Below are 26,482 nucleotides of genomic sequence, written 5' to 3'. Positions count from 1 at the left end.
CAGACTCTCATGCACGATCCACTTTTAATTGAGACTATGATGAAAATGAAGAGGAAGACAGACTGCAAGTATTTGAAAAAGGGCTTCATTTTGACCAACGTGTTTGCTTTAAATACCACGATCTCTGACATTATAAAGTGGTATTTAAGTAGATATAACACTACTCTATATACTTACATGTACGTAGTTCCCATGATACGCCTCTGAGGCTGCAGTTGCTTTCAACCGCCCGGACCAATACTGACCAAACAATTCTGATGGCTTTGGTTGGTTTGTTGTTTAACGCCGCACTCAGCAATATTCAAGCTATATGACGGCGGTCTGTAAATAATCGAGTCTGGACCAGAGAATCCAGTGATAAATAGCATGAGCATCGACCCACGCAACTGACCACCCGATCCCGTTAGTTGCCTCTTACGACAAGCATGGGTTGAGGAAGACCTGAAGATTGAGTTGCGAGTGAAGAGGGACAATGCATGGCTACACTTAAACGAACGATGTTCTGGGGTCTTTTAAAGTAGTAATGGGTAGATTAAATACTGTGTTAAAGATCATAACCCATTTCAAGATTCAACTGGTTTGTTTTTATCGATTTTGAAAGCCCGGGTCAATTACTGCAAACGTGACGTGTTAAAACTGAAACTTTTTTGGAATATGTTATGAAAATGACTCCAGATATTCTGACAGTTTTGACAAAATCAAACCTTTCCAAAATGATATTTGAAAGTTACAACGCCAGAGCAATGTTGAAATTTGTACCTATCCGTCGTTTGATTATTGCAATAGACAGCAAAATTGTGAAAACGCAAAGTCGCAACATTTGTCTTGAACACTCAGCAAATAATGACACAATATACGACAGTAAGTACATTTGAGGAAAGGAAGTCATTTTTCTCTCAGGACACTCAGATGTATTTTTAGTCATTCATCCGACTTGACCCGGGCTCTCAAAATCGATAAAAACAAACCAGTTGAATTTTGAAATGTGTTACGATCTTTAACACAGTATTTAATCTACCCATTACTACTTTAAAAGACAACAGAACATCGTTCGTTAAAGTGTAACCTTCATTTCATCACTTAAAAAAACCGCCAGCATAATGTACTAGAACTGTCTTAACATTACAACACCAATTGTTTTCAGACTATCGTCTGTGAAACCATCAATGTATTATGGCTCTGACTTCCTTAATATTCACAGATTTGACTGGTTTGAATGTTCACACAAATGTTAAAGTATGCGACAGTCGTAATGTTAAGGTTATTTTGTGAAATGTTGCCCTGTTGGGGAACCGAAGTGACCAAATCCACCAATAACTGTTGCAGTAAACGTGAAATAATACAGTTGCAAGATGATTTATAAAAGAGAACACATGCACAGTTAATGCCCATCGATTGCTGTTGGAAGATTTGATTTGGCAGGTTGTAAAACTGCTGTCAGGATATGCTAGAGGGTTACCAATGTACCAATGCCTTTCTCAGAAATGCTCCCAGCATGTTTTCGTAAGCTATCCGCATAAGGCGAGGCGTTGCGGGAGACATAATCAGATGTAGCTTCCCAAGTTTCTTTTGATCCTGAATCAGGGTCAGTATCGCTACTGTCAGTTGACAGTGAGGGGGCGTGGTCCTCAGTAGTATTCAGCTCCATGGACAATTCCCTGGGTTGTTCGTGTAGTATAGCGACTTCAACGGAAGAATACGATGGTTTCAGATCGTTTGGAGACTTGTGGTTATCCTCCCTGATGTGGGGGCCTGATGCTGCAACTACACTGTAGTCTGGAGGGGGTCCTAAGTTATCTTCTGTGTCGACCACAACACTCTCATAGGACGGGGGAGCGTACAGCCGCGTCATGGAAGTACGCACAGTGCCATTGCTGGTCCAACGCGCACAGGACTTTGGTTTGTACTCACTGCAAAACACATACATACATATTGGATAACAGCACGTATATTATACCTAGTCCGAATCACATATCTATATAATATGCATTAAACACTCTTAGAGTGTGACACTCGGTTTCTTTAAATTCCAATGACTTAACTAGGGAAAGTGGGAGACCGCTAGTTGTAGTTAATATCTTGATACATGTTGTCCAAGCATTGATTATGAGAATATTTACCAAATGGCGAAGTTAAGTTCTGGCTAACATCTGCATTTGTAGATACAGTTTTCATGGATAGATGTGTCTTAAGAATATGATTGCATATAATTATGTGTATGACTAAATCAAATAAGTAAATACCATCTCGGTATCACACAAATGTGTCTGATTTATCAGAAGTAGTTGTCATGTCTCAGTGATGCACTCATATTGAAGAGAGTGACACCATATAACTTACAGCTTGTGGTTATGTTTCTTCACCCAGCACATAGCGGCTGTAGCGACCAGGAGGAAGACAGCACACGACACGATTGCTGCAGCAACTGCGTGTACTACGGAATCTGAAACATTGACTTCTGATAAAGTTCAATCTGGTTGAACTACCACCTGGGTTGGTGAACTTTAAGCAGATAAACATTATGTCTTTCAGATTTGCCAATTTTTAGATGTATTTTATGTTTGGTTCAATGACACACACAAGCATGACAGCACTTAGAGTTTATCGACATTGTTAAATACAAAGCGAATCAGTAATTTGGCGAAGCACTTTCTGCCTAAAGTCTCACAGCTGCAACACACAGAAAAATAGTGGTTTTGATCAAATGAAACCCACTAAAGAATGAATGCGTTTTGAATGCTGCGTTGTGGTCCATGTCACGAGGAGCAATGCAGTACTCTCAGAAAGGTTCGGAGAATCCAACTGTGCATATCACAAACTCCTAAAGAGACGTTAAAACTAGACATATCTGTACTCGTTCCACAAACAGCTGCATCTACAATACTGCCTCAGCACAATGCAATTCAAATCACAGATGGATACAGGAAATACGCTGTATAATGTACTCGGTGTAAACAACAACTCCCTAAAAGTACTCCTGACTCACAAGACTCCAGAAGGTCGGTGGTGGCCTGGGCTCTGCCCCGGCAATGGTGTTCATCCGATCCGTCCAGGCTGCCACAGTTGGCGAGCCCATCACAGTGAAGTCTTGGGGATATGCAGATACGCTCAGTCACACATGTTAGAAGGCCCCCTCCACATCCGCCATGCCTCTGTGTGGCTGTAACATCAGTTATGGGAATTAAATACAAATGTTCATCCAACATTGTTAGTAACAATCTAAGATAATAAAGATGAGACGAAATTAAAACAACTCCCTCTGCCCCCTCTCTACATAAACATGGTATGGAAGTTCGTTCATTCATGATCGGCTTTACACAGATTATTATCACCTTAATGTCAGAAATGTGCGAACCGAATATTTCACAGCCACCGTTGGGTAGCATATATGCGTTCATGAAAGACATGCTAACCACATTAGCATCAACTCACATGTAAGACGTGCAACGACGTACAATGCATATCACGAGATGTGATATCGCCACACAGTGGCCACATTCGCCCTGCACATACTTTTCACTAGTCTTCGAATATATAAGTAGCATAAGTAAAATCAGTAACACACGCACACACGCACGCACACACACACGCCCCCAACAAAGTCATGTGATAAATATAATACATATATACATATCAATATCATATGTATGTAACAATTCTGTCAACACTCTTTAATGGTGTTATCCGACACTGGGTTCGCAGCTTTTCATACTGTCTGATTATCCCACTGCCGAGCAGCAAGCAGCAACAGGACCTATCACTTAACGCCAGTCTCGAACAACAGTACACGGGTACAAGGTACGTACGCTTGTAGACTGTTAGGAGTAGACGGAATCCTTGGTACATCACGGTCGGTTTCCCGAAATAGTCCACACGGATCTTGTTGCTGGAAGACTTGTAATCACGGACGGGAACTCTGGCGGTGTTGTAGTATGGATGTTCCAGCACTCCATAGATACCGTTCGGTGGGGTCACGCGCACCCGCTTACCGTCATCATTGTAATCATAGATGTGTAATCTGCAAGTAGAAGGGGTCGTGTAGGTACTGAGTGTCACCCACGTGATATCTGGGTGGAATAGAAAACAATGCAAGGTACCAGGTGTCACCAACGTGATATCTGGGTGGAATAGAATACAATGCAAGTAGAAGGGGTCGTGTAGGTACCGAGTGTCATCCACGTGATATCTAGGTGGAATAGAAAACAATGCAAGCTACCGAGTGTCACCCACGTGATATCTGGGTGCAACAGAAAAGAATGCAACTAGAAGGGGCCGTGTAGGTACCGAGTGTCAGCCACATGATATCTGGGCGGAATAGAAAACAATGTAAGTAGAAGGGGCCGTGTGGGTACCGAGTGTCACCCACGTGATATCTGGGTGGAATAGAAAACAATGCAAGGTACCAGGTGTCACCCACGTGATATCTGGGTTGAATAGAAAACATTGCAAGTAGAAGGGGTCGTGTAGGTACCGAGTGTCAACCACATGATATCTGGGCGGAATAGAATACAATGCAAGTAGAAGGGGTCGTGTAGGTACCGAGTGTCACCCACGTGATATCTGGGTGGAATAGAAAACAATTCATCTAGAAGGGGCCATGTAGGTACCGAGTGTCACCCACGTGATGTCTGGGTGGAATAGAAAACAATGCAACTAGAAGGGGCCGTGTCGGTACCGAGTGTCACCCACGTGATATCTGGGTGGAATAGAAAACAATGCAAGCTACCGAGTGTCACCCACGTGATATCTAGGTGGAATAGAAAACATTGCAAGTAGAAGGGGTCGTGTAGGTACCGAGTGTCACCCACATGATATCTGGGCGGAATAGAATACAATGCAAGTAGAAGGGGTCGTGTAGGTACCGAGTGTCACACACGTGATATCTAGGTGGAATAGAAAACAATGCAAGCTACCGAGTGTCACCCACGTGATATCTGGGTGCAATAGAAAAGAATGCAACTAGAAGGGGTCGTGTAGGTACCGAGTGTCACCCACGTGATATCTAGGTGGAATAGAAAACAATGCAAGCTACCGAGTGTCACCCACGTGATATCTGGGTGCAATAGAAAAGAATGCAACTAGAAGGGGTCGTGTAGGTACCGATTGTCACCCACGTGATATCTGGGTGGATTAGAAAACAATGCAAGTAGGAGGGGCCGTGTGGCTACCGAGTGTCACCCACGTGATATCTGGATGGAATAGAAAACAATGCAAGGTACCGAGTGTCAGCCACGTGATATCTGGGTGGAATAGAAAACAATGCGAGTAGAAGGGGGCGTGTAGGTACCGAGTGTCACCCACGTGATATCTGGGTGGAATAGAAAACATTGCAAGTAGAAGGGGTCGTGTAGGTACCGAGTGTCACCCATGTGATATCTGGGTGGAATAGAAAACAATGCAAGTAGAAGGGGTCGTGTAGGTACCGAGTGTCACCCACGTGATATCTGGGTGGAATAGAAAACAATTTAAGTAGAAGGGGTCGTGTAGGTACCGAGTGTCACCCAGAGTGTCACCCATGTGATATCTGGGTGGAATAGAAAACAATGCAAGTAATGTCCTATACTTATTCAACGTGTTGTAACAGACAGTACATTAACAGTAGATCTGTAAATCTTTAGGCTCTAACCGGCATCCAAAGTAGGTGTCACCTTCAATGTAAAAATAAACCAATGTACATTGCACCATGTGTTAATCTTAGATATGAAACGCACATCCCTTCATAAATATGTATCAGGAATACTGTCTAAGAGTTTCCCACAATTAGCCATGACTGTTTAACACTACGTTTAGGGAAAATGCATTCATTGACAAGTATTCGGGGATTCTCATCGTTGCTTGGTGTACCTGTCTGTGAACACACTAGTCATGTGACTCCATACAGCAAGTGGATGCAAATAACACGTGAATACATGCACAAGGCAGGTCAATGCTCACCAGGTTTCTTGTACAACTAAAGTCAGAGAGTTCGGATTAGTACCAGCGAGACAAACTAAACTGTCAGTTGAAATATGTTATCAAACGGTGAATTTCAATTGAAAAATGCATTATTTTGGCTTTGAACAGATGACCCTGTTTTGATAGTAATTTGAAAGTGATTCATAAACATATGCTATAGTCAGATTCGTCTTGTCGCTTTTACCAGTTTTGAGCAGTGATCAATTTGAAGCTCCATAAACATATTCTACAGTGAGGCGCTCGTAAAAGTATCATGTGCTATAACGACCGGTGAGCCAGGATAAGTTGAGTTGTGACTTGACACTTAACCCCGCATGACTATGTATGAGGTCAGCCAACTGGATCATACCATTGTAAAGAAAGGGGTAGCGGGTGGTCCGCGACAAGTAGTACGATGGATATGTGCGTGTCCTGTCTCAGCTAGCAACGAGTTCTAGTGTTGGGTTCAATAGCACATAATAGTACGTACTGATGTGAGGTACCCGATGACAAATTGGCGAACAGGGTATTGATCGAAATGGTCAAAATGGAATTTGATAACTGGACAATTTCGTGACTTACTTGGGGTGATGAAACTACTCTCGCCTTTGTCACGAACGATACATTCTGCTCTGGTGCGCTTTAGCGTAGATACAGACAGACCAGAGGCAATGCCAGCTTTTGACAATGTTTGAAATGTATGTGTACGTTCTTTCTCCATGTAATTTATGACATTATATGCCAGTTCTCGAGCCTGAAAATGACGAGGAGACTGTTTGCCATTCTTACCTAGCTTTGACATGTTTATTTGTAATTAACTCCTGTCAAACGACTTTTATAGAAATCTATTATCGACTTGTCACACCGAATTCTAAATTGTCATATGAGCAACATGTGTCTCCACGGAAGTGTACAGACTGTAGTCAATTTCATCGTCATGACCAGCACATGCACAACATGCGTACATCATCTCCACCTGTTACAAACCAAATATGTTTGCCCAACTTCTGTGCACCGCCTACATGTCTCAAACACATTTTGTGAGTTGGTTCAACTTAACCTGGATTACCAAGTAATTATTTGTCATGCGTGCGTCACGTATTTTGTTTGTGTTTAATTCATTTATCATTTTGTGACAAGTTATGCAGCATGACTACAAATGGTAACTAAAAAGAGAAATTTTATTAAACAGTTGTTATTGTGTACACCTAAACCGTTTGTAGAGACGTCACCTGTCTTTGGTTCCCGCCTCGGCAGAGATGCTGATAGCCTCGTAGTGGAGGAACAAACGCTGTGATGGGGTCGTTTCCACGTCAACCGCGCAGTGTCTGAAGCCAATTAGTGAACGGGCGTCTGCAAACTCACGCGTCAGCTCCAATATTAGACTTGAATTCACATAGATGGGAACACGAGACTTGCACGAGTTGATCATGTACTTCACAGGTGTTCCTGCACCTGAAACAGGGGAAATGGACACTGAGCTCTCACAGATAGTAAATTGCTTTACTGAGGTACAAAATCTACACACGGGAAAATGTACATTTAGCCGTCACACATAAATTATGAACTCAAATGTAAACACATAGAAAATAGAATATAAAACATAGCTAAAGTAATTCATATCACTTAAAACATGAGTTCAAAAAATGTAAATTACGATGGTTGAGTGCGAAACTTCCTCGGAGGCGGAGAATTGGGGTGCTTCCATTGCATGGATTCCAATTTAGTTTCTGGGTCCCAGTGGTGGATCCATGTTTCATCACCTGTCACTAGTCGAGAAAGAAATCCGGCTTCATCAGCAGTATAGAGATCCAGGAGGTCTCGACAACTTTCATTTCTCTGATGGCGATCTTGAGCTCTGAGGTTTCTAGGTACCCATCTTGCAGATACCTTGGACATACCAAGATGCTCATTAATAATGGTTACAACAGTTCCAACTGATATTTGGAATTCCCTAGAAAGTTAAGATAATTTCACTCGTTGGTCAGACAAAATTCTTCTTTCTATAGCAGCAATAGTTTCCGGTTGGGTGGCATCTGAAGGCCTGCCTGACCTTAGGTCATCGTGTATGGACTCCCTACCCCCTTTAAACTGTAGAGACCACCGGCAAACTGTGGAATAGTCAGGAGCATCCTTACCCATCACTTTACACATGCGATCATGGATTTCTTTTGCTTTGCATCCCTCCTTGGTAAGGAACTTTATTACAGAGCGTTGTTCATGTTTGAGAGAATCCATGATTGTGACCATCCTTAGGTGAATGAAGCCATCACATCTAGCTTATTGTTGTGTCTGGAACTTGTTATGACACGTGTCAACCTGATGTTATGACTAGTGTCACACCTGCCACAAGTTCACATTGTTTGTGTAAACACAAATGCCGAAGTTACAAAACTTATCGAACGCCCCTCGTATAATAATTTCCAAAACTGTTCATGTCCTATTCAACCTGGTGTAGTCGTAAGAGGTGACTAACGACTAGCTGACTTGGTTGATGCATGTAATCGTATCCGATTTGCGTAGATCGGTGATCATGATGTCAATCACTGGATTGTCTGGCCCTGACTCGATTATTTAATTTTTTTCAAAATTTAACAGTACCTACCATATACGGGGTGATTGGTATGTGCTGAGCCTCACACAGACAAACTCGACTTTAAGACATTAAATGACTTGTTTAACAACATAATCCACTTCCACATTGATACACTGTTGCCAACGATAATAATGATATGACATTATCCTTATCAAATTTTATATATATTGCAGCTCAACAGATATATAGATATACATGTTTACACTAAACATGTCCCTTGTCTTACTTTGGTTACCTTCACTGGTGAATAGCTATCCAGACAATCTTGTGGTCTAACCAGAGCCAAAGTCAAGAGTTTGCCGTGGAAACGTAAAACAATATAAATTTAACAAATATCCAAATCGCAATTTGCTCTAGCAGACAACCTGGTCTGTGTGTGTGTGCAAAGTTTCATGAAAGAATACCTATTAATTTTAGAGATATGGCCCGGACATAAACACCACTATGAACAGAGTCAAAGTCAAACGTGCCGTTGAAACGGAAAAAAATATAAATTCTAAAATTCCTAAATAGCAAAAGGAACAAGTTGACATAAAAAGTACTTGCTATTTGCCTGAATTGTACGTGTGAGTGAGCATCGTTCCCAAAAAATAAAAAAGCACTTGCTCTTCGTCTGCATTGTACGTGTGAGAGAGCATCCCCCCTACCCCCCCCCCCCCCCCCCCACACACAAATAAAAAAAAAAAAGCGTTAGTGAGCATCGTTCAAAAAAGAAAGAAAGAAGTACTTGCTATTTGCCTGCATTGTGTACGTGTGAGAGCATCCCAAAAAATAGAAAGCACTTGCTCTTTGCCTGCATTGAACGTGCGTGAGCATCCTTCCAATGTACTAAAAAGCACTTGCTTTCTGCAATACACCTCCTCGTGCACACACGCGTGCATCGGATTTATAACATCACACAACAGCTGACAAAGACGATGTTGTGGATGATGCAAGTCTATAAAGGACTGACTGGGAGGACAGACATTGTGATTTTACTATACAATCATCATATAGACTGATGTGAAGACCAAACCCATTGTTTGTGTCAGTCAGCTGCGAACACTGACTGTCAGTCCATTTCTTCATTTACAGGGGCGGTCGGGTAGCCTAGTGGTTAAAGCGTTCGATCGTCACGCCGAAGACCCGGGTTCAATTCCCGACATGGGTACAATGTGTGAAGCCCATTTCTAGTGTCCCCCGCCGTGATATTGCTTGAATATTGCTAAAAACGGCCTAAAACCATACTCACTCACTCACTCTTCATTTACTCATTTTTATTTCATTCATTATAAAAAGTAGAGTCAAAATCCTAATACATATTTACCAGAAGTATTAACTGCGCCACAATATGCTTCGCGTTTGATCATTGGTCATAATTCCGTTCGACAGGCATAGTCAAACAATATCGCCATTACCACCTAGGTGGCAGATACCATACACACCTAGACGTTCCTGTAACATCGTGTATGATGTGACGACACCGGAGTTAGACGCTGGCAAATGTTCATCTACTCACAGTGTCACACGTGCACTTGCAATCACCTCCTCGATTACCCCGACGTTCTGCTTGGTACTCTCCCATCTATACACGTATTATGTGGAACACGTGTCATTTGAGGGGTGTGCTCGTGGTCTATTTAGCCATTTCAACGATTGGACACAGAAACAGAAAAGCCCTTCAAACGCTGAACTGTGAAAAATAGTTACGCTCACGTGAGCCGACTTTGCGTGCTACACGTGAATTATGTTCCCCGAGCCTTTCGCACGTGCACCTCGCTCTTTGGCGACTCTGGTTTTGAATTGCGTGTCCCGAAGCAATGAGCTATTAAGGACACCGAGAGGGTGTGTATTGTATTTACAATATGCTAGAGCTACCGGGAGGGCGTATATTATCTTATGATATGCATGAGCTACTTAGAACTGTTCTCACCCTGGACGTTGTATATTATATTTACGATATGCATGAGCTATTTAGGACACCGGGAGGGTGTTTTTTTATATTTACGATATGCATGAGCTATTTAGGACACCGGGAGGGTGTTATATTATATTTACGATATGCATGAGCTATTTAGGACACCGGGAGGGTGTTATATTATATTTACGATATGCATGAGCTATTTAGGACACCGGGAGGGTGTTATATTATATTTACAATATGCATGAGCTACTTAGGGCTGTCTTCAGCAACTCATGCTTGCCGTAAAATGCGACTTTGCTTGTCGTAGGTGGCGACTAACCTGATCGGGTGGTTGATGCATGTCATCGTATCCCAATTCCGTGGATCAATGCTCATGATGTCAATCACTGGACTGTCTGGTCCAGACTCGATTATTTACAGACCGCCGAGTGTGGCATTTAACAACAAACAAACAAACTAATTTCATCCTAAATGAATCTAATTGACATAAGATCACATAACATTAAGGGGAGTATGAGAGGAACGTAGGTACAGTTTATTTGGTATGCGACCGCCTCCGTGGTCTAGTGGTAGAGCGTCCGCCCGGAGAGCGGAAGGTTCGTGGTTCCATCCCCGGCCGCGTCATACCAAAAGACGTTAAAAGATGGTACTTGTTTTGACCCTGTCTGGCGCTCGGCATTAAGGGTATAAAACAAGGACTGAGCCTTTTATAGTCAGGATGATCAGCTGTCGCAAAGAAGGCAGAAGCATCGCTGAATGGTCGCAGAGGGAGCGCAGAGATATCGCACAGTGAACGCCTAGGTCGTTCAGGGAACGCAGTGACATTGACAAAAGTAGCACATTTAGTCGCAGAAGGAAGGCAGAACGGTCGTAGGAGCGATTACACCAAAAGAGAGTTTTCTTGAGTATGGCGACCCCACTGCGCTCTAGTCAAATTTTAGGACGCAGAAGGAGCGCAGAGCGATCGCCGTTTGGTGTAATGGCCCCTTTACTGAACATGTCATTTGAGCGTGGACATATTTGTTCTGCCCCGCACAGTCTGAGTTCAACACTGCTCTCTGTTGATTGGCTACTGACTTTGTAGGAGTGTCATATATGCGTGTTATATGCATAAATTAAACAATCACCTAATTCATGTCACGCCACAGTATGTATTCCTACGCCTTTAATGTTAATCAATCTCGTCATTTTTGTCGGCTTTGATATATAAAAACTGTTGTTGGTTAAGCTATTGTAGGTAAAACATGTTTTCGTTGTCCAATTTAATTAAAAGCATTGACTGTGTATTTCTTTCGGTTCATTGAAGTACTTCAATGAACTGAAAAAAATACACAGTCAATCCTTAAGTATCGTACTTTTAAGATTCTCGTGAACAAACATAGAATTTAAATCGGGAAAGCTGTACGAAAGATGTATTTATTGATAAACAATAACACTGCATAAAAATTATCAAAACATTATATCCCCACAAGAAGATATTTCGTTTCAAGCTTGCATAAATTTATACAAACATACCATTGTCTGTCTGTGCCTGTATAATGGTGTGTCTGAGTGTATATGTGGCTGTGTGTAGGTGTACCTGAATGTGTATGTTCCTGTACGTGGGTGTGTCTGAGTGTGTATGTGCCTGTATGTTGGTAAGTCTGAGTGTATGTGTCTGCACGTGGGTGTATCTGAGTGTGTATGTGTCTGTACATGGTTGTATATATGTGGCTGTGTCTGTACGTTGGTGTATCTTAGTGTGTATGTGTCTGTACGTGGGTGTATCCGAATGTGTCTGTACGTGGGTGTATCTGAGTGTGTATGTGTCTATAGGTGGGTGTATCTGAGTGTAAATTTGTCCGTACGTGGGTGTATCTGAGTGTGTATATGTCTGTACGTTGGTGTATCTGAGTGTGTATGTGTCTGTACGTGGGTGTGTCTGAGTGTGCATGTGTATGAACGTGGGTGTATCTGAGTGTGTATGTGTATGTACGTAGGTGTATCCAAATCTGTATGTGTCTGTACGTGGGTGTATCTATGTGGCTGTGGCTGTACATGGGTGTATCTGAGTGTGTATGTGTCTGTACGTGGGTGTATCTGAGTGTGTATGTGTCTGTACGTGGGTGTGTCTGAGTGTGTATGTGTCTGTACGTGGATGTATCTGAGTGTGTATGTGTCTGCACGTGGGTCTTTCTGAGTGTGTATGTGTCCGTACGTGGGTGTATCTGAGTGTGTATGTGTCTCCACGTGGGTGTATCTGAGTGTGTATGTGTCTGTACGTGGGTGAATTTGAGTGTGCATGTGTCTGTACGTGGGTGTGTCTGAGTGTACACGTGTATGTATGTGGATGTATCTAAGTGTGTATGTGTCAGTACGTGGGTGTATCTGAGAATGTATGTGTCTGTACGTGGGTGTGTTAGATTCTGTGTCTGGGTGTCTCTGATTCTGTACGTGGGTGTGTCTGAGTGTGTATGTGTCTGTACATGGGCGTGTCAGATTCTGTATGTACATGTATGTGGTTGTGTCTGAGTGTGTAGGTTCCTGTATGCTGGTGTGCCTTAGTGTGTATGTTCCTGTATTTGGATGTGTCTGAGTGTGTATGTACATGTATGTAGGTGTGTCTGAGTATGTATATACATGTATGTGGTTGTGTCTGAGTGTGCATGTACCTGTATATGGATGTGTCTGAGTGTGTATCTTCCTGTATGTGGTTGTGCCTGAGTGTGTATGTTCATGTGCGTAGGTGTGTCTGAGTGTGTATGTACATGTATATGGGTGTGTCTGAGTGTGTATGTACATTCAATGGGTGTGTCTGAGTGTGTATGTACATTTTTGTGAGTATATCTGAGTGTGTATGTTTCTGTATGCTGGTGTGTCTGAGTGTATGTTCCTGTATGTGGATGTGTCTGAGTGTGTATGTACATGTATGTAGGTGTGACTGAGTGTGTATGTACATGTATGTGGATGTGTCTGAGTGTGTATGTACCTTACATGGGTGTGTCTGAGTGTGTATGTACATGTATTTGGATGTGTCTGAATGTGTATGTACATGTATCTGGGTGTGTCTGAGTGTGTATGTACATGTATCTGGGTGTGTCTGAGTGTGCATGTACATGTATGTGGGTGTGTCTGAGTGTGTATGTACATGTATCTGGGTGTATCTGAGTGTGTATGTACCTTACGAGGGTGGGTCTGAGTGTGTATGTACATGTATGTGGGTGTCTCTGAGTGTGCATGCACATGTATGTGGTTGTGTCTGAGTGTGTATGTACATGTATGTGGGTGTGTCTGAGTGTGTATGTACATGTATGTGGGTGAGTCTGAGTGTGTATATACATGTACATGGGCGTGTCTGAGTGTGTATGTACATGTATATGGGTGTGTCTGAGTGTGTATATACATGTATGTGGATGTGTCTGAGTGTGTACATGTATCTAACTGTGTCTGAGTCTGTATGTACCTTACATGGGTGTGTCTGAGTGTGCATGCAGATGTATGTTGTTGTGTCTGAGTGTGCATGTACATGTATGTAGGTGTGTCTGAGTGTGTATGTACGTGTATGTAGGTGTGTCTCAGTGTGTATGTACATGTATGTGGTTGTGTCTGAGTGCGTATGTACATGTATGTGGGTGTGTCTGAGTGTGTATGTATATGGGTGTGTCTGAGTGTGTATGTACATGTATGTGGTTGTGTCTGAGTGTGTATGTACATGTATGTAGGTGTGTCTGAGTGTGTATGTCCCTGTATTTGGATGTGTCTGAGTGTGTATGAACATGTTTGTAGGTGTGTCTGAGTGTGTATGTACCTGTATATGGGTGTGTGAGTGTGTATGTTCCTGTATGTGGTTGTGCCTGAGTCTGTATGTACATGTATGTGGGTGTGTCTGAGTGTGTATATACATGTATGTGGGTGTGTCTGAGTGTGTATGTACATGCATGTGGTTGTGTCTGAGTGTGTATGTACATGTATGTAGGTGTGTCTGAGTGTGTATGTACATGTATATGGGTGTGTCTTAGTGTGTATGTACATGTATGTGGGTGTGTCTGAGTGTGTATGTTCCTGTATGTGGATGTGTCTGAGTGTGTATGTACATGTATGTAGGTGTGTCTGAGTGTGTATGTACATGCATGTGCGTGTGTCTGAGTGTGTATGTACATTACGCTGGTGTGTCTGGGTACGTTTGTACCTTACGTGGGTGTGTCTTGAGTTTGTATGTACATGTATGTAGGTGTGTCTGAGTGTGTATGTACATGTATGTGGGTGTGTCTGAGTGTGTATGTACATGTACGTAGGTGTGTCTGAGTGTGTATGTGGGTGTGTCTGAGTGTGCATGTACCTTACGTGGGTGTGTCTGAGTATGTTTGTACTTTATGTGGGTGTGTCTGAGTGTGTTTGTATCTGCCTGTGTGTGTAGATGACGGAGAGCGAGAGAAAAACGGAAAAGAACGAAACAGAATAGATCTTTCAACTCCACTTGTCTGAAAGGTAGTTTTCACAATCAACATGGTTTATATACGCCAGTAAACAGTATTATCGCAGTGAGCTATCATTCTTAATGGCTTGAAGTGTTGTTCTGATGAAATTAAACATTGTGACACAGCAAATTTGTTCTATGAAGTCTTTCTTTGCAGATCCATGATGAGGCATAAAACGACACCCGCCTTGGAGCCTGGGCAAAATATTTCCATTTTGGCCGCGTCGACCTCTGATGTCTCACAAAGACAGTCGCGGTGCCATGAATAGGACTATTGCCAATTAGCAGGGCCTCGGCAGTCCGACCCTGTAACATACACCCAACACCATGCGAAGTTGAGTCGATTCTACGATTCCGACTAAATAATGAGTATGTGTTTATGAATCATTATCAACTAGTGATGATACCAGGTGTTCGCGAAAAGTGAGCGCATCCTGCCCCACCGGAGACAGCCGTCACAAACACAAGCAAAGGCAAGTCAATTGTTTACCTGAAAAAAACACGGGAACATATGGTACAAGGCAAAATAGGGAACGACATCATTTTTGTCACTAATGCGTCACATTTGGAAACGCCTTTTGAAAGATTTAGTGAGGCCTTGAATGTTGTAACCTTGATCAAACAACTTTTGAGCAAGAGTCTATGACGCGCAAATGTTGGCGTGTTTCATGTCGACAAGAATACAACAACATGAACTAGGTTTAAAAGTTCAGCTTTGAAATAAAAAGTCAAATTGAAATCTAGCTGCATCGACTCAATCTTTCCTGATGCAACAACCGCTAGTCGTTTGGAATTGTTGGAAATGTTACAATAAATACATTTTCTCCAGCAATAAACTGTTCCTCCGATTTCTCAGATCCATCGTTCTCAAAACGACAGTTTGAACTCCTAGTTATTTCAAATTGTCGCATAACACGTCAAAATAAGATCTACGTATTTGGCCTACATTCTGTTAAACTGTGCAACAGTCTACTCCTTCAAAACATAGTACAGAAATGGCCGGTCTTCTCAAGGAGCAGGTCATGTATGTAGGATAATATTTTATATTGTCTCAGTGTCCCTACCCAGAGTTGTGTTTGGTTTCAAGGAAACGAACTACTCATTCATGTCACGCAGTTGTCAATAACAGTCAGGACTTACATCATGTTTCATATCTGGTAATTTGAGTAGGCTTCGCGCTTTTGTTGCGTTTCGTGGCTAGGAATAAACCTGTTGAAATTGCCATGAAAAGACAAGAGGCTCTCGAGTGAGCGAGCTTCAGTGACAGGCAATCAGATGATAAACAATTAAGCATCAGGAACTCTTCACAGTCACTCCCGACATTATAACCCACCATGTAGCACCGGAAGCTTTTACCGCACGACACAAAGTTTCCGACATCGATTGGCATCGGTGTCCCCGCCATGGCCTCGACATTGTTTTTGTAATGCGGGTGGGGATTATTTCTGAAAGGTAGCGACACAAAACTGTCACCTTCATGCGAGCTATGCGACGCTGAGACATGTGGGTATGTTGCATCTGATATGGTAGTAATCCTACTGTTCCCGGTTTATGCTGAGATTCACCCCTCTTTCCCGCTTGTGATCTTTCGTCCTGTCCACAAAGTACGAAGGTATTGGCGTATGGATGGACAGTTGCTGTGAGACAGATTGGCGATACAGGAAGAACGTTAAAATCTACACACCACGCGAAAGCCAATATCCTCTTTCATAGTTAGCAGCCATCATCGATTTGCTTAAAAGTCGGAAATTTCCTGCTTCCACATGTGAGTGTTTCAAGCACGCCACACATACACGGTCTATCAAAGCTAGGGGCTAGGAGACGGTCCTCTTGTGTCAACTCAGGTCCTTAAAGTTGTCAGCCATTATCTCCATATACATGCCCAATGTGTTTAATTAGAAATTTTGAAAAAGGAACTTGGTCAACTAAACATGAAATATGTACTTTTTATTGTCTTTGGGTATATCCAACTATTTCAAAAAGGCTAAAACATTTACTTATGAGATATATCATGACTATATGCCAGTTCAATAAACATACAATACAAACTCAGGCCCCGTAAACAGAAACAATCCTGATTTGATTGCGATCCAGTTTAGTGTGTGTAGGTTGATGAAATTATCATTTACCCTCTCCCCAACACCCAGTGATATGCGTGTCTGTATGACTATTGATTACCTAACTAGAGTCCGATGTGCTGCTCTCCTGACCTGCAAACTGTCAGCAAACAGGTTTGGGTTGCATTATGTTCACGTGACTGTCTGTGTAAATATTCTGTAAACATCAACCAATTACCTAAACTTTTGACTCGTCAATTTAACACATCAGACCCATCTGTTATTGAGCGAGTTGTGTGTTTGCTGAAGCTGAACCATCTTTGTGAGCAACGTTTTTACATAAAGCCGCTTCAGTCCCTCTTTGATCTCACAAGATAAGTTTCTCGTTATGACATTAAAGATAACGGAATACGATAAGTACAAGGTGAACAAATAACGCGTTGCCCTCTCTCTTACAGCAGACACGACCTGAAACTATATATTCAACATGGCAAACATGTCAAAGTGTTACAGTGGCAAAACCCACCAACAAGATACACAAGTAAACTATCCGTCGGTAAGAGAGAGAATTTTTGGATGTCAACTTCTTTATTATGAGGAACACGTTTCGGAGTATACTCCTTCATCGGGTGTCTTCTAAATGTCATTTAAAGACTATCCGGTAGTTTGTTCACCGTGTGCTGCCGAAAACATCTCAGATTTAGGTACAGGATCAGTTCAACACACTGATGAGAGCACAATATATGAGAAATGTGTAAGAGAAGTGTGAGGCAGTGGCAGTCAGTGTTGAATGTACATGCTAGCCCCTCGAGCTTGTCGCAGTGTAACGCCTGGGGGAAATATGTCATCTTTCGACATCGTTGAATGAATATTTATATCTTATGCTCGGGTCATTAATACAGAGAACAACGAGTGGCCTTCTGTAGGATAAGATTTACATCACCATTTCAGGGCATGTCCTTGTTTAAAGGAGTACGTGATCAAAGAAAGGCTTCGTTATAAGGGGAAGATTCAAGTTAGTTTCCTTGTAAGAATGGGTCATTAAGTATATCATAGCGCGAGGGGGCTCCAGAAATGGGCTTTACACATCATTCTTCTGCTGTGGGGTACGAAGTCCCGCTCAGAGAACGGCTCCTGATGAGGGGCAGATGCAAGCTTTCTTGTTAGAGAACGGCACCCTGATGGGGCAGATTCAAGGTTCCATGTCAGAACGGCTCCGTGATAAGGGGCAGATTCAAGTTTCTGTGTCTCAGAAACGCTCCGTGATGAGCATCTTCCAGAGGCAAGGGCGTTAACTGATTTATTGATTCTTGCGACAGAGGCTTTATGGACCCTTGTGAGGAGGGTTTTATGGTCCCTTGTGGGCATGGGATTATGGGCCATTGTGAAGGAGGTTTACTGACCCTTGTGAGATATGTTTTATGGACCCTTATGAGAACTGGTTTTATGGACACTAGTGAATAAGGTGTTATAGGCCCTTGTTAGAGTTGGTTTAATGGACCCTTGTGAGAGAGGGGTTGATGGAACTTTGTGAGGGATGGTTTTATGGACCCTTGTGAGAGAGGGGTTATGGACCCTTGTGAGGGATGGTTCTATAGACCCTTGTAAGCTAGGGGTTATGGACACTTGTGAAAGAGGGGTTTCTGGACACATGTGAGAAAGGGGATTATGGACCCTTGTGACAGATGGTTTATGGATCATTGTAAGATAAGGGTTTATCACCCTTGTAAGAGAAGGGTTTATGGACCCTCATGAGAGAGGGGTGTATGGACCGTGAAGAGAGAGGTTTTGTGGACCCCGACGGAATTTGAAATGTCGTGAATATGAGGTGAGAATTTGATAAAAACGTCATGCCAAAAATGAATTGAAATGGATTAAAAGAATTTTTCTTATGGTATCTATATTATACCACAGAACAGCGCAACGATGTGAATAACCTCAAAATAATCATTACAAAGCTCAGAGGTGTAGTTAGAATCTGTTTGATCAAAATGGTACTCCATAGAGAAATACTCCAAAGTCAAATTGGCAACTCAAACCTTTATATTTTATATACACATATGCAGAATAACTTAAAGGCTCTGCCAATTCATGAAATGTGGAACCTGTTTAATGTTTACCTGCACTACCGAAACAAAATATGTCTTATAAGGAATTCTTGTAAAAAAAACATCAGTAATTACTAATTTAATATACGTTTACCATGTTCCATTTCCGTAATTAATGTGCAGTCCTCCCTGGCCGTGAATGAGTTACCCTGGTGACAGTCTGTGTTTTCTAGCCAAATTCATGAGTTTTATCTAAAAAGTTGTGGAATATAATTACATCTATTGTTTCTCTACCGCCCATTCCCTCGACAATCTTCATTGATCGGTCACGTCCTATTTGCTGTTTTGAGAGATGGTAATGAATTTTCAGTTAAAGTTCTCTCTACGACATGTTTCCATGTGAACAAATCAATTTGTGTATTGTTGCACATAACACTTTATTTCGATACACGATAAGTTAGCCAGATCTTTTGTAATGAGTTCAAAGCGAGTTCCTTCCTGCGTCGGAGTTTTGCCGGAAGTGACTGATCATGTGACAGAAAGAATGGTCAATTGAATGTGTGATGATGTAAATGTCAATTAACGGCGCCGTCTCCACATCACAAGCCATCAGAATGTTGTTGTCACCATGGCTATTATCGTTATAGGATTACTTCATATGATCGTTTCTGCTGCAGACATCCTCAGAAATGGTGAATAGCAATGTAAATGAAGACATCAAATTCACTGGCACAAAATTGCCTCTACGAATGACTGAAGCAATTGCTTGGCTTTAATAATAGGTTTTTTTTGGAGATAAGCATAGAGATAGCGTCGTCAAGCCTTCAAGCATAAAAATATTGTTCACAGCAAGTATTCGCCATGAATCATAGGTATATAGTTTTACAACAAGTGCCTTCGTTCCAGCATTAAGGTAAGAGTAAGTACGATGCTTTTACGACCCTTGAAATATAAAATGCAGTACAAATAAAACTAGTTTATTACTGTCTCACATTTGTACGTACATAACATGACGACAAGGCACATTAAAACAAGCTGTACAAATGGCGCACGGGTCTTTGTGAGAAGCAAATGCAACTAAAACGGAACGCCATACACATGTTGTAAACAATACATAATCATTTAGACATATTCAAGTTTGCATATCCGCGCGTGAGGCGGGTGGCCCATATACAATAATAACAGAGTATAACAGAAATACGATATCAGGTTGGTACATGTAGAGGATACTAATAATCATCATATATCCAGATCACTTTCAATGAGGAAGGCGTCTTGTACTTTATGATATTATGTATTCAAATTTCCTGTTTAGACACGAGTGGTTGCCCTACATTACAACTTTATGAACAAATAATTGGAAATGTTCAAGAAGAGACATTAAAACATAAACAAATATACATGTATGTACATGTACACGTGGTATACACTCACCCCGTGCAGGCATCACACATTCAAACGTTCAGAAATACGCAAGTAAGCACACAAGCACATACCTACATTTATGATGTAGGCTAAATGGGTTGGTTTCTCGGCAGGATAAAGCTTACGGAAAAAATGGTATTCGTTAAGGTCACTTGCGGATAAATAAGCAAATATAAGGTAAAAAAGCTGCTACTTTTAGAGTTTATAAATATGGCGTCGCCCGTCTATCGATGATCGAGCCAGAATTGACTATCGCGGACCTAGACAAGTTACCAGGATACATGTTATTCTTATCAAAATAAGGTATCATGACAAGTTTCGGTGTCTGAAAGGGGCGTACCTGAGACCTTTCGAAAGTTAAGGCAACTTTGGAGATTAAAACTGCGAAGAAATTTAGCAAATTCCAACACCTGCGCTTGTTGACCTCTGCGGCTTTGGGGCTTTTCCCGAATTATTTTGGATTTTGGCCGAAATGAGTTTATGAATGAGGGAAGGTACCGGCCTTCAAGCACACAGGGGTGGGTGAAGATATGTTTCCCCTGAAAGTATAAAGGGGTGGTTGAAGGAAAAATATCGTCTAATATACACCTGACATTTAGGTTTTTATATTCAGATTACAGTTAATCATTATCATGGTACGCTTTCTCCTCTGCGTATTCAGTGGAATGTTCTCAACGAAAATCGGTTAAATATACTGAAATATAATAAATTGAATGTAACCTTCAAGTTGGTCAGTACATGTTTTACATATTACACTTTCTCGCGTGGAAATGGCTTGGACAGAGCAAGCTAACAGAGAATGGGCTGATTTCAATGTTGCTTCCTATGTGTGACGATGTGCCGCAAGGATGGTGGACCCCGCTTCTCGTCAACCTTTGTCGCAAGCGCTCGCTGCCTTGTGAACACGAACACAGACATGTGTGACTACCCAAGCAGTTAATACTAGCTAATTTACTTTGAAAATAGTTATCTCACTCATTCAGTCTGATAATTCCCTGTCATTCAATCAGCATCGACATCGAGTGTTCTAATGGAGCCACTAAAAGCTAAACTTGATAAAACGATTTGCACAAAGCTGATTTTGAGATGAAGTTGCAGACGACCTATAACCGAAATGTTTTCCCTCAAGAAAATAGTGGGTGCTAGCACACATTCATTTCCCATTACACACAAGTCTACAGGGACACTTACCAGTAGTTTCACCACGAAAGATCACATTTACAATCAAACCATGAAGCCATTATGCAAGTCAATTAACAAATCAATAATTACGGCACAAAGTTTTGTGAAGACAGGGCTGATTGTACGTCGTCCGCGAAAGGGGCTGGCGACTGGGATCCCGTCAGAGTAATCAATGCATTGTAATGTCTAATCGCTTCCCGTTGATTGCAGCTTGTATCAATATGAATAACTCTGTCATCAATAGAGAAATTTCAATATGTGTATTGAACCAGTAACTGATTACAAGATATTTCCATTTGGTTATATCGCTAGACCTTCATTGTAATTGCAGAATTACCCCGTTTTCATCCCGCGAGAGCTTAAGCAAGCAGAAAACCGTTTCAGTTTGTTTATTAATCATCTAGTAGGGAAGTAGGTAGAATCTGAGTTTTAACTGCTTTAGCAGACGGTTACTGTCGCTACGGCTATCTGAATGGGTTTCCATTGCTGTTAAAGTTCTATAGAACGCTACAACAAAGCTGTAATCACATTGACCCATGTCGCTCGATGCCAGCACACATGCCAACATACACTTACTGGCTGATATTAATTTGATGCCGCTCGTTTGGTCTATTCCCCTTTTTTCCATAAGTCTGCAATTGTGTGCTTATATTTAAGTCAGTTTGCTACTTGACCAATGACAGTTCATCAACTGACAATCAGCCTGTGTGGATTAAACGCTATCATACAGAAATAATTTATTTGACATAATTCAGGCTATCGCACACATCTTAACATGAACAAATACTACCACGCACACTTCAACGTGACACACAGACTACCACACACACTTCAACATGACACACAGACTTCCACACACACACACACACACACACCTCAACATGACACACAGACTACCACACTAACCTCAGCATGACACACAGACTACCATACACATCTCAGCATGACACACAGACTACCACACACACCTCAGCATGACACACAGACTACCATACACACCCCAGCATGACACACGGACTACCATACACACCTCAGCATGACACACAGACCACAAGACACACCTCACCATGACACACAGACTACCACACACACCTCAGCATGACACACAGACCACAAGACACACCTCACCATGACACACAGACTACCAAACACACCTCAGCATGACACACAGACCACAAGACACACCTCAGCATGACACACAGACTACCACACACACCTCAGCATGACACACATACTACCACACACACCCCAGCATGACACACGGACTACCACATACACCTCAGCATGACACACAGACTATCACACACACCTCAGCATGACACACAGACCACAAGACACACCTCACCATGACACATAGACTACCAAACACACCTCAGCATGACACACAGACCACAAGACACACCTCAGCATGACACACAGACTACCACACACACCTCAGCATGACACACAGACTATCACACACACACGCCTCAACATGATGTACGGACTACCACACTCACCTCAGCATGACACACAGACTACCATACACACCTCAGCATGACACATAGACTACCACACAAACTTCAACATGCCACGCAGACTACCACACACACACACCTCAGCATGACACACAGACTACCACACACACCTCAGCATGACACACAGACTACCACACACACACCTCAGCATGACACACAGACTACCACACACACCTCAGCATGACACACAGACTACCACACACACCTCAGCATGACACACAGACCACAAGACACACCTCACCATGACACACAGACTACCAAACACACCTCAGCATGACACACAGACCACAAGACACACCTCAGCATGACACAGACTGCCACACACCTCAACATGGCACACAGACTACCACACACACCTCAACATGACACAGACTTCCTAACACCTAAGCATGACACACAGACTACCATACACACCTCAGCATGACACACAGACTACCACACACACACCTCAGCATGACACACAGACTGCCACACACACCTCAGCATGACACACAGACTACCACACACACACACCTCAGCATGACACACATACTACCACACACACACCTCATCATGACACACAGACTACCACACACACACACCTCGGCATGACACACAGACTACCACACACACACCTCGGCATGACACACAGAATACCACACACACACCTCAGTGATGGCCCATTACATAACATTAAATGTCATGCCGGAGATTGGGGTTCCATGCCCCACATATATACAAATTGTGAAGCAAATAATTAGCGTCCAATGTTCGGATATGACCAGAATGGTACTAAAAACGTCGTACAGCCACAATCGCTAGCCAACGTCCTTTAGTCGATTTTGTGTCGAGATGGAATCATAATTCTTGTTACGAAGATGTTTGAATCTTCCTTCTTCGCTGTTTACAAGAAATGTGTCGTTATATTTGACATGTTATTGCCTCACTATTTGTTCTAGCATTAGGACAGATTGTGAAACTGAATGAACGGTGACTTCACATCTAGGCGTGTCAGTCCGACTAAAGATGGCAGCTCTCTCTCTCCACTCCACACACCCCCACCCCCACCCCCCCTGCCCCCACACCCCGGTTGGCGTTGCGGGATTAACAGTTAAATTCACATTACAGAGATAATCCTCATGATTATACCTAATGCCAGTGCTGCCCTTGAAGCAAACACCCAACACAAAGGCTTTGATCTGTCATTGCACACAATAAAGGACTAATGATATAGCTTGTTATTGGATACAGTGAACATGTATCAACTGGTTAGCAATAGGCTTTATTCCAAGGCAATCATTCTAGCTAACATGTATAAGTAAATACATTGCAAAAAAATGTTGTTTGATGACAGTACTTATTCGGTTACAAATTACAGTATTTTGTGTTTCTTACCATTCCTATATGAGGAAACTTGTTACAGAGTTTCACGGAGGAACTATTGAATGAAGCCACAAGAACGAACAGACATGTATACACTACAGTGTCTGTGTGAATCATTTACCATGTGATACGGTCCTAATATATATCAGTGGATGAAAGTCACTTAATATTGCGTCAAAATGTGCATAAGGTACAAGGTTATCGCTACAAAGAACCTGACGCCGCTTGGAAAAAGAAGTGACCACGTACGTACCTGCTGGAGACATGCTTTTCCCTATGCTGATCACAGCTAGTATCAACCGTACGTCCATATCGTGAACACCAGTGGGTATACCACTTGTCCTTCATTTAAACCTTGCGTCTCTCTGACTAAACTTTATGAGTTCAAGTCACAGCCACCGCGACACGTCTGTGCGGTACGGTCACGTGGGCACGCGGCTAAGCCCATTGATGCGTCGTGTATTAGGAAAAAGGCAGGCCTATCGGCTCATGGATTAGTAGCACTGGCTGTATACACCTATATCGGCTGACAGATTAGAGACAATGGCTGTATATATCGGCGATATTTGTCTTGGTGGGTATGGTGGAAAGGACAGATTAACGAATTAAAACCACCCTGTGTTGGGGCGTTGTAAATTGTATGTGCAAAATAACTACACCTGACTTGATTCTTTATACAGGACATTCTCGGATCCAGCACAGCAGACTACAGACAGTGTAAGCGCCGACGGGTTGATCATCTTTAACACATCTATATACCTGATATATAATATATTGATGCTGTGTGAGGTTCCCGACTAGATAACACTGTGAACATAGATCATTGCGGGCCGAGTTTTGAGGACATGAAGCAGCGTCTCCGAGCACCCGCGGGTATATGGCTGGGTCAGCACTACACATAACGAACTACGGCTACAACGAACTAAAATTAGTGGTCACTTTGAATTCGTTATAACCGTAGTTTACTGTATTTTGATACGTTTGTCAGAAGTATGTGGGATAAATTGTTTTACTTTCGTTTATTTTCTGCCTGCCGCATTATGCATGTGCTTTAAAAACACGTTTCACTTAACATGCAGGGCATTTCCATAAGTGTGTTTGTTGTTTAACGCCGCACTCAGCAATATTCTAGCTATATGACGGAGGTCTGAAAATAATCGGGTCTGGACAAGACAATCCAGTGATTGACATTTTGAGCATCGATCCAACAATTTGGATACGTATCATATAGATAACAATGCGTCTTTGTATTCACGTTTTAAGCACGGACATGTGTTAATCGCTGTACAGGAGAATATCACAACAGATGAAGACTACAATCAGTTGGTGGAAAATAGGTGATCGGATAAAGGTGTGTTAAGAAATACAGCACAGATATTTGAACAAGAGCATTTAACACCCGATTTCATGTTCGGCCTTTTTTGTCTGGAACAAACACTGTACACATCCACCTTCCACGTCACTGTTCACATCCACCTTCCACGTCACTGTTCACATCCACCTTCCACGTCACTGTTCACATCCACGTCACTGTTCACATCCACCTTCCACGTCACTGTTCACATCCACCTTCCACGTAAGGGTACCGCCTTGTAGGAACACATGCAACTTCCACGTCAGTGTACACATCCAACTTACATGACACTGTACACGCCCACCTTCTATGTCACTGTACACACCCACCTTCCATGTGACTGTACACACCCACCTTCCATGTCACTGTACATATCTATCTTCCATGTCACTGTACACGCCCACCTTCTATGTCACTGTACACACCCACCTTCTATGTCACTGTACACATCCAACTTCCATGACACTGTACACATCCAACTTCCATGACACTGTACCACCTTGTTTGTACACATCCACCTTCAACGTCACTGTACACATCAACCTTTCATGACATTGTACCGCCTTCTATGTACACATGCACCTTCCACGTCACTGTACGCATCCACCTTCAACGTCACTGTACACACCCAACTTCTATGTCACTGTA

At 42.4% G+C, this 26,482-nt stretch overlaps 1 protein-coding gene across 1 annotated transcript; it reads right to left on the bottom strand.

The window, feature by feature from the left end:
- Positions 1-1,023: 1,023 nt before the first annotated feature.
- LOC139445895 (uncharacterized) lies at positions 1,024-24,863 on the bottom strand. The gene is made up of 6 exons (XM_071227137.1): positions 24,734-24,863; positions 7,167-7,389; positions 3,807-4,018; positions 2,987-3,160; positions 2,341-2,443; positions 1,024-1,910 (listed from the first exon to the last, which is right to left on the bottom strand). Exons 1-6 carry the CDS (start codon positions 24,789-24,791, stop codon positions 1,448-1,450), a joined length of 1,233 nt encoding a protein of 410 aa, XP_071083238.1. The 5' UTR covers positions 24,792-24,863; the 3' UTR covers positions 1,024-1,447.
- Between the last annotated feature and the right edge of the window lie 1,619 nt (positions 24,864-26,482).

Source organism: Haliotis cracherodii, unplaced genomic scaffold (assembly GCF_022045235.1).
Source record: "Haliotis cracherodii isolate W230 unplaced genomic scaffold, xgHalCrac1.p SCAF_6, whole genome shotgun sequence".
NCBI lineage: Eukaryota > Metazoa > Mollusca > Gastropoda > Lepetellida > Haliotidae > Haliotis > Haliotis cracherodii.
The sequence above is the reverse complement of the archived record's forward strand: the minus strand, read 5'-3'. Positions and strand labels throughout refer to the sequence as shown.

Excerpts from the sequence above, each read along its gene's own strand:
- LOC139445895 (XM_071227137.1), bottom strand. The coding sequence starts at position 24,791 with ATGGACGTACGGTTGATACTAGCTGTGATCAGCATAGGGAAAAGCATG. Across the intron at positions 3,161-3,806 it reads ACTCCTAACAGTCTACAAGC|CCACACAGAGGCATGGCGGA; the intron begins GTACGTACCTTG and ends CTGATGTTACAG. Across the intron at positions 2,444-2,986 it reads CACCGACCTTCTGGAGTCTT|ATTCCGTAGTACACGCAGTT; the intron begins GTGAGTCAGGAG and ends TCAATGTTTCAG.